Source organism: Bemisia tabaci, chromosome 5 (genome assembly GCF_918797505.1).
Source record: "Bemisia tabaci chromosome 5, PGI_BMITA_v3".
Lineage (NCBI taxonomy): Eukaryota > Metazoa > Arthropoda > Insecta > Hemiptera > Aleyrodidae > Bemisia > Bemisia tabaci.
This window is the reverse complement of record NC_092797.1, coordinates 19,156,267-19,171,196: the sequence shown is the minus strand read 5'-3', so window position 1 is coordinate 19,171,196 and position 14,930 is coordinate 19,156,267. Positions and strand designations below refer to the sequence as shown.

The following is a 14,930-nucleotide window of genomic DNA, read 5'->3' as shown; positions in this document are numbered from 1 at the left end:
GTGGTACAAATTGCATATTTCACCAGTTGAAGGCATTTCGCTTGACAGAGCTTCTCAATGTTTCAAGTCATATAGTAACGTCGGTTTAGTTTGGCAAATGTCCCGTTTGTCACTCCCATCAAAAAGAGATGTAAAAAATTGAAAGGGTAAGACAATTTGGATACCGCAACCTCTTAGAGTATACCTATAGACTCCATACTGATGAACTAGAATTATAAGCAGATCAATGTAAGGCGATAGCTTTGGTGAATTTTTGTAGAGATGTGAGTGGATTCATAATTAAGAGCAGGTCTAAAAAATAGAGAAATAACACAAAGTTGTTTCACTATTTATTTCTTTATTCCGGTTTATTTGTTCGAAATATAATATTAATATCAATCTTTGTTCCGTCAGTCCCTTTTGAGACTAACATTCTTTTTGTCCACAGAAACTTAAGGTACATAATTGATAAAAGGTGGTTGAAATCCAAATATATGATAAAACTAGTTTCCTTTCATGAACGTCCCTGTTTTGTTAAAAATGCGCACCTTTACAGATATTTTAACCCGTACATATTAAACTAAAAGTAAAAATAAAAACATTGACTTTATAATAAGTGGAGAGGGGTAATTATCGTATAACCAATGCAATATATGATAAGGCTGGTGAAACTAGAAGAAAATTCAAAATTTGCAAAAAAAAACTTCTATAGCTAAAAAGAAATAAAGAAAGAAAACAGGTACATCTGAAAAGATTACAAATTAAATCCCACTAGGTCCCAGGAAATATTTAAAAGAACCTTTAGTTTGTCTCTTAGTTATACTATAAAATATTTTTGATTCGTGTTGTTTAATCTCTTAACCTAAAATTTTTAAATTCTTGTCAGGGAATCATGATCATGACTGGGCTTTAGCCATCTGAAGTAAACAGGTCAGAAGCTTGTTGGAATCACATGAAAATTATGGATTTTGGCTCCTTTAAACACATTTTTTTTTTCATGAAATAAGATAGAAGGATGGTTGATAGGTGAATTTAGAATACCACGTATATTTCTGTAAAAAGTGCACCGTAAAAATGAATTATCTTTGCTCCGTAAAGTAAAGATCGTCGCACAAAGCTCAAACTATAAAAACTTATCGAGAATAAGGTCCTCTGATACCACACAAGCTTCAAAAATACACTTCGACTTTCAAATTTAAGAAACTAACATAAACATTACACGGAAAAAATAAAAGTGCTGATTTAACAATTTTTCAGTTAAAAACATGTTTCAATGTGGATTTTACAATAAGAAAATGCTTATTTAACCACCCTCGTGGTTGATTTAGCTTTCCACTATTGTAAAATGAACATTTGAAACATGTTGGACTTATTTTTTAACAATGTAATTGTATGTGCACGAGAAATCCATTTTTCATCTGCGTAAAATTGAATGAAAAACAGAATATTAAGAATAAAAATAATACTCCATAAATTTCACGGAGTAACTCTTCGATATCCACTTCATAGTATAATTTCGTCAATTTTCCACATTTTTTTTCTTACTCTCAATTTTTTTCTTTGCGTATCAAAGTTGAAAAATGAAAAAAATTGGACACTAATAAGTCAATATATGAGTAATTGACGAATTAATTTTTAATTTGAAAAAGAGATCAGTTACGTGCAATGTGTATGATTTGATTTATATAATTATTTATGAGTATATTCCGGGCTCTGAACTTTAGCAGAGCCATTGACTGGTATTTGATTCTAACAAGGCATTTGTATTTTTTAAGCTGACAGACAACATTTCAGTCTTTTCGTCAAAGCTCTCAAAATGAAGGACTCCTGAAAGCTGGTTTTTATCTGCAAGTGATAAGAGACCCTGTATTAAATTATGATGAATTTATCTGAAATGCACAGTTTTGACTGTAAGCAAGGTTATATCCGAAGAGCTATTCTACCTAGTGAACTTTATACCGTCAACTTTCAGACTATAATCACAGTGCAAGCCTTTACATTTTTGTAAAAATTTGCCGAAGCACACATTGAGTACGTCTACAGTTTATTATTTTCAATGTTCCTTCAATTTTTGGAGACTTTTGCCTTCAACATACATTTGACAAAAAATTGTTTTTCAATAAGTCAACACTCCTTTATAAAATCAAAACATATACTGCTATTTTCATGCTCAAAGAAGTGTTGAACTTTCATGTAATTTCCTTCGGTGCAAACATGCCTAAAAATAACAACTACGAATAAACTAGCTCACTACATCCTAGAACAGTCTTTTATGGATTAATCTCTTCACTTCAATCTCTTTTAACTAAGGATTTACATCAACAAATATTCCAATAAAATTTAATACATTCGTAATTTCACGGACACCATGCTCTGAAAAAATACGGTGATTTCATCTGTTTTTTCTTGGATGGGTTTTTGGGTGTTTAGTTCAAAAAAACAAGACTACATACACACACTGAAAGAAAGTTACTGGCTGCATAGACATTCCATGCCTCCCTGACTCTGAGGCCAAAAGTTCCACGTGTTGGAGCAGTAACTTTGGTTGCTCTGGGTGACACACCCGAAACTTTCGGCTTCTGAGCCCGAAACGCGGACGGTATGTCTATATAGCCTGTAAGTACGGCTTCCACGGCCGCAGTTATTTTTTCAGTGCATCCATTTGAAGAATATTCTCAGTTTTTAAACATAATTTTGAAACCAAGAACGCTCAAATATATCGACCAACTTGGAATTATGGTATTTTGAAGTTTACAAGGAGGAAAAGTATTTGTATTCATACATAGTTTTAATCTATGATGCGAGCGGTTCAACATTCATTCATAATGATGTTTTATCCATTGCATTGGTCTAAAAAACAATCCCGCCAGCTGTGATTCATTCGCGAGAATACAAGAAACCGCATAACTCAACTCAAGATTTTCTGAGCCGGCTTTAAAGATACTGCTCCGATGAGTATTTTGACTCCAAGGCTCCTTTCCCACAAAAGGTCATAATAGAATACATTTTTCAAAGATGATGTAAGCTACTATTTCAGGGTCTTTTTAGAAACGAAATATCTGTTATTTTAGCCTTCATGCAGATAGGTGCTTTCATGGATGAGGAGCCGGAAGTACGTAGGAGATCCTAATTCCCAAATGCATTACTATTGATGTTCATTGTTCTTACGCATCGGTCACCGCATGTGGGTGCTCAGTTGAGGACAACCTACTTATGTTTCCTTTGGGAAAAACATACTCGTATTGTGAATTTCAATCCCGTTGCAGAGAATAATTTCTCTGCTTTCTTGATTTTTGCTCTTTGACGTCACATGTAGTTGGAACCAACCTATGCCACAAGAATTCGTGAATCATGGTTTCGGTAATTCTACTTGCAACCACGTCCTCTTTTGACCAGCTGATGACAGAAGTTGGGTGATGCGATAATGTCTCCGATGAACACACTGAGTAGATAGAACTTTTTCTTGTCTTCTGGTGCATTTTCAAACCTCCTGAAACAAAACCAGAGCACGATTAAAATATTTTATTGGTGCCTATGAATTTGCATATACTAAGGACAAAGTTTATCAGAAATAGGCTCAAACCATCATGCTGTCTTTGAATTATTACGTTACACTTTGATTAAAATTCATGATAGGCTAAATGCTCATAACGAAACGTTGACAAAATTTGAAAATGTAATTTATTCACCAAATTAATTATACGTGTTTCTTGTTTGGTCCAATTTAATTTACACGTCAAAAGCAATCAAACCTAGAAGTCAACTCGATCTCTGTTTTGAGAGTTTTTTTTGTTTAAACTGTAATTTATGATGTATTTTACTTTTTCCCTCGTTTTCTTTTCATTTTTGAATTTTTACTTTTGACTCTGACGTTAATACCGTTTAAAGTGAATTTCAATTAGTTTTTTTTTATTTTAACCTTTGCAAAAATTTATAGTTTCGGCTTTTCACCAGTTTATTATGGAGGCGTCAGTATTACATTTTTCCTGATATAAATTAAAAGGAAATGTCTAAAGATGAGAGTATTCTACAAATAGTTTATTGTTAAAGTAATAAAAAAGAAATCAGAGGCAGGTGTTACCTTAACATTTCACCCCAGTCGATGGCTTGATTGTGTCCATTTTGTTGCCTAGCCTTGTAGGCGTACTTATCACAGACATTCTCATAGACGCAGACATTCTCACCCAACTCAGCTACGAGCTTCTTCTCAGCCTCGGCGAGTTTCTCTGCAGTCAATTGCACCTCAGCTTCGTGCCTTTTCACACGACCAGTGTAAGTTCCTGCGAGGAAAAAAAAAAAAATAATCGGCAGTTAATGAAATAGAACAAAAATATCATGAGTAACTAAAAGCAAGAAGGACCATCTCCAATTTTTAACATCTATAATATCGAATGATTAAATCAAGTTCCATACAAATGGATCAAGCCACCTAGACGTTAAGTTTTCATTTTTATTTTTTAATCGTATACTCGTAGTTTTAGAAAAAATCAAAGTGACGTTGACTATCTAATAATATCTAACTCAATTCACTATTGTGCTGAGGAAACATGAACCCACAGACGTTGCAAAATGTCCAACAACACATTTTTTGAGACTTGCAAATATTTTTCTTCCAATTTTTCAGAGGATTTTATTCGCAATTTAATCTAAAATATCTAAATGTCAAGTTAGAACGTTCATAACTTTCGGGAAAAAAGGGAAAAAAAAGTTATAGAGGAAAAGTTAACAACATTCGAATGTTCATCGGGCGTTTTTCTCGGCGCGTGACAGTAGGTAAATAGGCAGGAATTCATAGCGAGTGATTGAAGGATCACTTTAAGAAACTTTTGACTGAGTAAATCGTCAAAAATCTTAGAAAACCTCAGTTTATGAAAAGAATCGCCAAGAAAATTATTTCTGTCAGAATGTCTGAGTGCTTGAATAAAAAATTAATATTTTGTTTTCATTGGGAACACTGGAAAAAAAAACCACATTGGTTCTAGAGTCCAGACTCTTGAAAACATTGACAAGAAAAAATACTCTTGATTCAATCGAATTTTTGCTTGATTCAAAACGAAATCCGCTTGAATTAAGAGGCTTGATTCTTAATTTAAGCTAGATTCTGATAGAATCAAGAGTAACTTTTCTTCTCGATGTTTTTAAGAGTCTGGACTCTAGATACAATGTGTTTTTTTTTTTTTTTTTTTCCAGTGAAGACGATAAAAAAACATTGCACTATTTCTCTTAAAGGTTAAGTTCCAATAAGATTTTAGAATCAGAGAGTTAGCTCGCCTTTTTCCAGTTTAGAAAAAAAGAAAAGAAAAGTTTCAGGTTTGCGGCCAAAATTATGAATCATATGAACCTGATCACTAATAGCCGTGGAGACTTGAACGCGGGAGTAAAAAAGTAAACATCATTGTCGGGGTCAGCTACGGTAAAAAAAGTTCCTTTTGGCTCGTATGTATGATTAATTTTACATTGGTGAGCAATGATCTTTAGTATACACTATTAAAGAACGCCTGAAAATGCTGACCTGAGCATTTTCTAATATTGTTACGAGAAGGCGGTATTTTCATACAGCTGAATTACATTAACCGCGATTAGCATGATCTTGATCACCAAACAAGAATATTTACAGCAAGTAGATATTTACAAAATAATGTGTTACATTCTCTAAGGATACAGTGAGACTTTTATAAGGCGCACGAGCAATATGCTTCGACAAATCTCAAGCGATTATGTCGATGGGCTCTGTTCAATAAAATGAAATACAAACGGGCGTTAGGCAACACCCGATACATAGGTTACTTCCTTTCTGTGGAGTTCGATCCAATTTTAGTCGCCATTTGTTGGCTCTTTTCAGTTTGCAAAAGAGTTAAAGCAGAATTTTAATGAGGGACGAAAGGGGATAGAGAGAGAAAGAAACAAGCACGAACGGAACGGGACCGACTGCGAGAAAGAGAAAGAGAACGAGAGCCAATTACATAAAGCGGTTCGAAGCGTGACGTAACAGAAGCGAATCGACGTCGTCATGCGATGATGTGATGTCTTGGATCCCCTGTTGCCATATCTTTACTAAAATTCACCGAACTTGGAGGATATTTTGCAAATTAAATGGAATTGTGGCAAGTTTAGCGAGCAGTGAATGCCCGCGCGGGCAACGCGTCGCGACTGGCAGGCATGCTTTTATGGCGGCAGGAATGATTCGAGTCTCACTTCTTACATGGAGAATGTGTGATACCGTCGCATTCTACCGGGATGACCTTGGCCTACCTGAAAATATCGATTAATTTATGGATCGCGCGTTGGTCGAATACAGTTTTTCCCCTTGGAGCATAGCTGCAAGTCATCACGTACTCGCTAGATTTAATTTTTTGACAGTTTGTAGGCCAATCGTGACACGTTTAAACGCAGACCATGCGTGGCTTCATAATTTTGGTAAATCATATCAAAAAGCTTCTGCGGAAGGATTCCATAAGCTGTGTAATGAGTTATAATGACGAGACGGTATATACTATGGAGCAAGAATGCTGGCATGATGATAAATGGATACCATTTAACCAGAAAAGAACCGGCTCGATCACAAAGTTTTTAAAATCTTTGATCTTTATTTTGATCAAAAAACGCACGGATAAGTTAACACATGTATTTTTGTTTTTTTCTATCAAGAACTAGTAATTTTAAAAAGAGGTGATCGCGTAAATTATATCACTTCTAATTTAGTATTTATCAAAGCACAGAAGAAGTTGTACGACTGTTGGATATACCTTTAATGGATTGGAACAAATCGGTATGCCACGCTTCTCAGGAAGGTATTCCGGGAAATATGGACAGATGGGACGAGTGGTGCATTGCAACGATGATTTTGGCGAAGGACATATGCTTTTCTGTCTGAATTTTCTTTATGCCGAATTGCAGGCTTCCTCTGCTGTACCGCGGCGTCAATTTTTAGTTGCACGATCAACTGATTGTCCATCAAAAGCGAAATGACAGAGAAGAGTCGCTTCTTTAGACGGTCACAGGTCAACGGTCCTTCCTGAGAAGCATTGGATACCGATTTGTTCCAATCCATTCAAGGTATATTGAACAGTCGCATTTGCACGATCTGGTTTTTTCTTCTTTTTCTTCTTTTTTTGGTGAACTTGGAGCTTCCAAGCTAATTTACATGGAAAAGGGCGCGAGCCGAAAAGGATCATTGTCTTAGTACCATGCGTCAAAAAAGGGTTGGGGGTAGAAATAGCTGCGAACTGAAAAGGGCCACTCCTCCGCGCCGCAAACGGTAAAATGAATCGAAAAAGGAAGCCGCCGCATGCTTCATTATCGCAACCACGATTTGTAGTAAACTCGCAGCATGTTTCCTTGTTTCACAATGGGATTATTCCGGCTGTGAGACGCGGCGCGGGTGGTGGAACGGTGACATAAGATCTTGTGAATCTTCGTTGCGCGCGCTGGCTAATTTCCGCGGGTAACCTAGTGCCAGCTCACCCAATTTCCTCAACGACGCTGCGCCACCAGGCTGCTGCGAGTATCTAGATGCTGTGAAGCCGTAAGAAATAAGCCAGTTTTTCAATGTGGATCCATACGCAGGCAGTATTTACACGAGCAACTGGCAGCGTGCAAAAAGCAATGTTGCCGCATGAGATGTAACATGTTTATTTTTCCTAGTTTGAGTAAGGGGGAATAGTTTGTCAGTGACAACATGGCAACCAAAATTGTGCGTGATTAGCGAGTAATTGCCGCATTGAAGCAGATTGAACGTGACGCTCTCGGCGTCTGCGCGACACGGCAAGCAACGCAGCACCAGGCATACAACTGACCAATCTCCGTTGCCGATTTGTAAAAATGAAAATGGAGCACAAATATAGTTTTAATAATTAAAAAAAATGATAAAAAATAAATTGGGTGAACGAAGCTAAAAATATATATGAAGCTAAAAATATCAATACATCAATCGAATGCCTGTATCATTTAAAGGGAGGATGATGGCTCGAGCTCCGCTTCTTCTCCCGGGATCTCCTTCTTGAAAGTAGAAGATTCTACATAATCTTCTTCTATTTTTCCTCCTCTTATTTTTCTACTCCTTATTTTCTTCTTCCTCTTCTTCATCCTCATCTTCATCTTCTTCTTGTTTACTTTCTTCTCCTTCTCCTTCTTCTGCTTCTTATTCGTTTCATCCTTTCTTTCTTCTTCTTCTTCCTCGCTCTTTCTTTTTCTTCTTTTTCTCTTCTTATTCTTCTTTCCGTTTCTTTTTATTCTTCTTCTTTTTCGTTTTCATCTCCTCCTTCTTCTTCTCCTTCTCCTTCTTTTTCTCTTCCTTTTTCTTTTTCTCCTCCTCTTCTCGCCTTTTTATTCCTCCTTCACTCTGTCACCTCTTTCTTCTCCTCCTCCTCCTCCATTTTCTTCTCTTCCTTCTCCGTGTCCTTCCTCCCCTTCTTTCTCATTTTCCTCTACATTCTCATTCTATTTCGTCCTCACCTGACACACGTCCTACCCAATACCCACATCTGCCAGACGAGAGTTACAAAAATTCCTGATGAATCGTCCTTGCCGTTGGCCACAGGCACTACCGTACTTCTAATCAATAGACCTAACAAACAATTGCCGTCGGCACAATGTAACACCGACTCAATGAAATGTAGGTGACATTACGGCAATGTTGCGGCGGCGCGGCGGCGGCGGCCTGGTTCACCCGTCGCGTGAACGACAGCGACCGACCCGGGTGACTTCCAGTCTCTTCCGCATGGCGCATGGCGCTTGCATCTCGTCTTTTGCACGGTACGGATTCATCTTCTGATTTTTACGCCATGGCAGCGAGACGCTTGCATCAGCTGTATTCCTAAGCTTCCGGACAAAGCTTTCATCCTCTGAAATCATGGCATCAAGCCTCCAGACCTGAGTTCCTTAGTGTGGGTGCTTTTCAATGAACTTTCGTGCAAAATTTTCATTTTTATTAGCTGCTCAATGTAAAATTTTGCGACACCTACTAAGATGCTACACGATGCTACATATCAAGGGCCAAAGTGCAAAACACGTAACTCCTTTGCGTTTTCCCAAAAGCTCCACTCCCTTTTTATTTGTTCGGAGAGAAACAGGCTAACATTATTTAGCAGAAATTTATACGGAATATTAATGTTACAGAGCTGAAAAATCAAAGAGGTTCTCGAGAAATTACGTTAACTAGTTTTCAAAGAAAAAATAAAGCGTCTGCAGCGTCACAGTCGGAGATAAGTAGTTTCACACATTGGTCATCGATACAATTTAATTGTCTGTAATCAACTGAGTTCTTAAAGTAATCTTTGAACAAGGAGTTTTACTGAAGCAGGGATTGGATTTTTTACACAGTAAGCGTTATCAACTTCTCTCCCATTACGACCTCAAAACCGAATTTACTAGAAATATTTAGCTATTTTGTGACATCAATACTAGTGACAAAATTTGTAACTTTATCGCGGAGGTGTGAATGTTCATTTTCGCTAGGACGCTGCTAAGTAATTAGCACATATTACTACCTTATTACTGCCTATTTTTTTCATTCAAGAAATTTTCGGAACCTAAGAGCTGATTTTGGACAGCCATCAAGGCCTGATTCGCCTGTATCGCAAAATTGAACTTAACTGGATAAATAATACATTTTCGACTTTTAGAGAAGCTCCAAAGCTCGAATTGTGTCTTCGAAATCGCTTAAAATGTGAAAAAATTATCAGTATTAAACTCACTATGCCGTAGCAATCCGTAACATTCGTGAGAGAACCATAGTGATGCTTGGCAAGACCGGTGACTTTAACGAGTGGGTAGAAAAGATGTAGGTAGGACTTGTGAGGAAAGATTATTACTCAAGAAGGTATTTATCTTAAGACGACTTAAAAGCGATAGGAGTGTAAACTCTCGATGTCATGAGCGTTGTCTCAAAGACAGAATATGGAGGAGCTCACCACCCGTGAATTTGTCCCCTCCAAGTCAGCTAGACAAAAGTGAAAAACAAAATGAATTTTTCACACCAACAACACAACAAATGACGATTAGTTTGATTGATGTTTGCAAACTTTAGACCGTTGTGAGTAAATACATTTGTCTCCAGATTGAGATTTTCCTCACAAATTGCTATTACGTTAGCAGTCTATGCCAAGGAATTGAAACTCATTAAGTAATTGTTAAGTCCTATGCTGCAAAGCTCCGTAACGCTAATGGGGCATCATTGTCCTCAACAGAGCTAATTAGAATGTCCTTTTCACGCATCATGATTTCAAACGATGCATCTGTTGAGATGGTATAATGCTTGAGTTCTCATGCTTGTATGCTCATTCGAGTTTTTGTTTGAAATATAGATGGAATCTGATAGAACTGGACGTAGATGTGTAACCTCGGTAAAATTAAAAACTTTCTTTTCTGAGAATGATTATTAATAAAGAACTAGGGTCAGTATGGGTATCAATTTTTTTTTGATTCCCAATATCAGTAAATTTACCAAAACACGATTAATCATCAATAATTTTTGAATTTTACATAAAATCTAGGTTTTTCAGATTGATTTCGTAATTTTCTTTAAAAACGAGCAATATTTAACGTCAGATAGAAGAGAAAACTGCAATGTAAATTAACGGTGTTCGCAAGTCATGACCCAGTTAATAGTTTAAGAACGTTTTCACCAAGCATCATTTACTTTTCTCAATTTTTTTAATAAAATTGCTCTGAATAAGCTTGGTACTTCACAAACTGTCCCTCAGGCACACATTAGTTGCCAATAGCGCATTGATATTATCTTTTAGCTAGCTTTTTATCTTTATCTAGCTTTTTTATTTTATATTTTTTGTCCTCATTTCTATAAAAGTAATTTTTCCCTCTCCTTCCCCAGGGGAAGAGAATGTATTGCCTCTGCCTCCTTCTTTTTTCAAAGTAGCTGCCTCGTGTTTCTTTTTGTTTTGTTTTTTTCACCCACACATATTGGTGAGCATGCGAAATAAACAGGTAAGCACCGACAAACTGGAATAGGATGCACATTTTTGGTACGCGAGTTCAAATTGTGTGGAAACAAAGGGGGAAAAGGGTGCGGAGAGGGGAGTGGCAAACTTTGTGAGAGGAACACTGCCGTGGTAAGGAAAAACGACGCATGAAAATTCCAGAGTTGCCAAATTTCCTTCGATAAAATGTTTGTTTTTGAGAAAAATTAGAAACATTTTTCCTTGAAATTTTCAGGAACTTCAGGTGCATTTGCGGACAAAATTATCTGAAAAATTGGAAGGAAAACGTTCATAAGTTTACCGGGAAATTCGTGTTTTATCAAAAGGAATTTGGCAACGTCTTAAGGCTCATACGGCGTTTTTTCCTAGCACGGCAGAGCCGGTGGAGGGGGTAGAGGTCGTGAGTAGAAACGTGAGGATGTACTTGAAAAGGAGCAAGCGAAGTTCATTATACGAGCATTGAGAGATGATGCAATACCCATCTAACGTAATATTAGCTTTCAAATATTTGAGCCACTCAGACTGAATGCAACAAGCTGAGAACACGCAGTGTTGACGGTTCGTCGGTTTTATTCTCGCACCCACATAAACCGAAGGTAATACTGTAATCATTTAGGTATCACTTGACACACATCCATCAAGAATCAAATTAAAATGAAACGTCTCCGTAAAGTCACTGGGGTTACATTTCCTTGAAATTATGATAGCTTATTTTTAGCATGTACCTCTATTATGGTAATCAGTTTTTTTTTTTTGAAAATTTTAGTTTTCACGAACACCGAGCAAGTGTGGCTATACTTTGCTTTAGTGGTGCCAAAAGATATCCATAGAATTCTCAATATTCACTTATGATCGCTTTATAGTTTCTTGTGGGCTGCGTAAACTCTTTGAATCTATATTATTAGTTGAATGTGCAATGAATTAACGATAATTTTAAACAATCTCTCAAAATATGTGTTATTTTTTCTGGAAAATATTTTTTAAGAAAAAATTCTGTTTATTTTCTTTACTTTGTTGATTTTCTTATGTAACATTAGCTACTATAAAAAAAATTAAACGGAACTTTTGCGATTTGATCATAAGAAGGCAAAACTTAAATGAGCTGCGCTCCTCTAAAGTTTGAAAAATTTTCGCTCTGATTTCTAACTTTTAGAGGAGACCAATGAAATATTACAAAAAGCTCATTGGATGTGGATCATTCATCAATTGTTTTTGTCGTGCAAGATAATATCTCTTATTCACATGTGAGAGGAGGCCAGTGTAATTTTTCATAAAATTATTTATGATGAGCATATTTGGTGTGGATGCAGTACATCATTGCAAAAATAATGCAGTCATTTCCTTATTACCTAAAATTTTAAAGAGGTTCACAGTCTCGGGATCGTTTCGCCAAGGAGCTATACTTTTTAAGGATATGTTATGATCTCTGTTTAAGGATCTCTGTTTAAGGATAGGCATGATCTCTAAGCAGAGCATGCCGTTCGGCAACTTGGTTGACCGAGAGGCAGTAACACATGCAAATAATTTTAATCCTCAGTTCCCAGTCATTTTGTCATAAATAGAATGTAAGACTTGAAAATTCTCCTAACGTTGTCTCGTCATTTCTATATGATTCACTGTCATATTTTCAGGAGCCTTAGATTATAGGTTTTCCCTCTATTTCCCACGTATCTTACACAATAAAGCTGCGTAATAAACAGGTAGTACTATCAAGAAGTAAAAAAAAAAAATGAGAAAATTGCTCTATTGTATGCAAGAGGATTGTGTGATCATGTTCACCTGAACTTGACGTTTGATACGCAAAAAATTGCTAAATTTTTTTTTTTTTTTTTCAAAATCCAAGAAGTTGGATGGGGTTGAATTTTTTTTTTCTCTTTCTCCATAACACAAACGGAACACAACACACACACGAGGAACTTACTTGGATTAAGGGAATAGGCAAGTTTTTTAACAAAGTTTGCCATTTTGACGGACATGATAATGACCGGGAATCCAATCAGCTGGACGGGAAGCTCAAATCCAGTGTCCTGTGTCCTCACACCGTCCGAACACAACGACAGTAGCAACTGCAACACTAACGTAAACACGTAAAAACTCCGCAACAAATCCATGGTCTGCTCGGCCGCGCACGATCTGATCTCAAGGGATGATTCCGGCGAGTTAGGTTAGGTTCCCGAAGTGGCGCGCGCCGGGAAGGACTGTTCGACATGCGATCGGAGTTCGAGGTGCGACTGCCCGGGCCCGGCCATCTGACGCAAAAAGTGAAAGTGTTCTCGTGCTGGTGGTGGTGCCGAGCCACGGCCGGCGCTAACTTCCACTTCCAACTTGGACTCAACCTAATTCTCAAGGTGCTTTTCGTGCTTGGTCGTTATTATTTTCGATGAGTGTGCGATAAAAAAACCAGCTTACGCAACGAGTGACGCTCCGCGAAGATCCCTTCGGACCTGGGCCGTGACACCTAGAGACCAAATAACCCAGAGACTCGCGCTGGACACGCGGTGTAAAAGTAGTGTGTGCGTGGACCAAAGCTCGTATTCGCGTGGTGACTTTGCACCCTTGGCGGACGTGTGTGTGGCGCACTTGAGAGTTTATGACTTCGAGAGTGTTCATTTTCATTTTTTATAGGGGGATGGGGGGTGTAGAGGAGTGTGGGGGTTGTAGGGGAGTGTGGGGGTGTAGGGGAGTGAGGGGATGTAGGGGAGTGTAGGGGAGTGTGGGGGTGTAGGGAGGTGTAGGGGCGTAAGCTCCCCCAATTGCCCGAAAAAAGGAGGGACGAAAAGGGAGGAATGAAGAAGGAAGGAACCAGGAGAGAAGAAAGATGCCTATATTTTGCAATTATTCAGGGCGATTGACCCAAACTGCGTTTTAGATGCCTTAAAATTTTGAAAATTTTCTGGAATGCCACTTGGATCACCCTTCTGCTCCCGGCGAAATGTCTGGGTTCGCCTGTGTTCTTTTCAGGGTGAGTTTTTAACCTCTGTCCAAAGCCGATGACACATTTTTACCGCCATTTTTTAAGCCGAGTGAGCTCTTTGCGTGTCTGACGAAAAGAGTCAAACGCATCAAAATTGAGTCGAGTTGATTATTCTGAATACTCGTATATGGTATGCGACATACTGGTATATGAGCTAGTTGTGGACTTATGTTTTGATGGTTCAAACTGTTTTATAGGCAAAATGTAAAGAAAATTGTGTGTTTCACGATGTGTCTGCGTCCCTCAGAAACTTACGTTTTTTAAAACCTATGACGTCATTACCTGTTCCTCTGTCAAGCCATCAATCTATTATCTTACAGTTAAAACGCCGTATGTGATTGAACTTTTGATTCATTGAAAACGATAACAATCTCTGGTTCTTTTCGATGCCGTTATTGAGGGTTCTTTCCTACAATACCATTCGATCAAATTGACTACTACACTGTCGAAGGTAAAAAAAATCCTCATAAAAAATATTTGTAAATATAGCTATGCCTCAGTAGATATTCTCATAACAACTCGTTTTTTCTACTTTACCTTTAAATCATAAACAACAGGTGAATCAAATCTGTCCGTCGCAGCATAAATTTTGACGATTCGTAAGGGAACGTGTCCCGAAATAGAGGAAGCGTACCTTCCACGAAGTAATTTTCTAGGAATGCACCGATTTGTTTGAAAAAAATAATGAATGTTGACAACAGAGAAGTACGATGTTGGAATCTACTTATCATGAAGCATTGCATAGCTATTACCTCGAATTATAAAATACACTTTTGTCACTGTATGAAAGTGACAAAAGATGGGTTGAAAGTTGAATGAAGAAGGATAAGAAGCCACTGTCACCCGTATGATAATAATTCCTCTTACTGAGGAGATGAAGCATACGGTCTACTCACAAAATGGGTGCCTGAAAAAAGACACACGTATCAAGGGGATTTGAATATATTAAAGTGTTTGAACGTCTTGATTGATTCCTCGTGTTTAGCAGGCGTGATGGGAACACATGAGAACAAACTTGAGCGATGTTAAATATCATCCTT

The 14,930-nt window shown here is 37.6% G+C and overlaps 1 protein-coding gene across 1 annotated transcript; it reads right to left on the bottom strand.

The window, feature by feature from the left end:
• Positions 1-317: 317 nt before the first annotated feature.
• On the bottom strand, positions 318-13,361 carry LOC109044796 (uncharacterized). The gene is made up of 3 exons (XM_019062725.2): positions 12,838-13,361; positions 4,061-4,259; positions 318-3,469 (listed from the first exon to the last, which is right to left on the bottom strand). The coding sequence occupies exons 1-3, from the start codon at positions 13,025-13,027 to the stop codon at positions 3,346-3,348; spliced, it is 513 nt and encodes a 170-aa protein (XP_018918270.1). The 5' UTR covers positions 13,028-13,361; the 3' UTR covers positions 318-3,345.
• Positions 13,362-14,930: the final 1,569 nt, after the last annotated feature.

Coding starts and splice junctions, on each gene's coding strand:
- LOC109044796 (XM_019062725.2), bottom strand. CDS start 13,027: ATGGATTTGTTGCGGAGTTTTTACGTGTTTACGTTAGTGTTGCAGTTG. Junction 4,260..12,837: donor TGCCTATTCCCTTAATCCAA/GTAAGTTCCTCG, acceptor TTTTCCTCGCAG/GAACTTACACTGGTCGTGTG. Junction 3,470..4,060: donor GACTGGGGTGAAATGTTAAG/GTAACACCTGCC, acceptor GTTTTGTTTCAG/GAGGTTTGAAAATGCACCAG.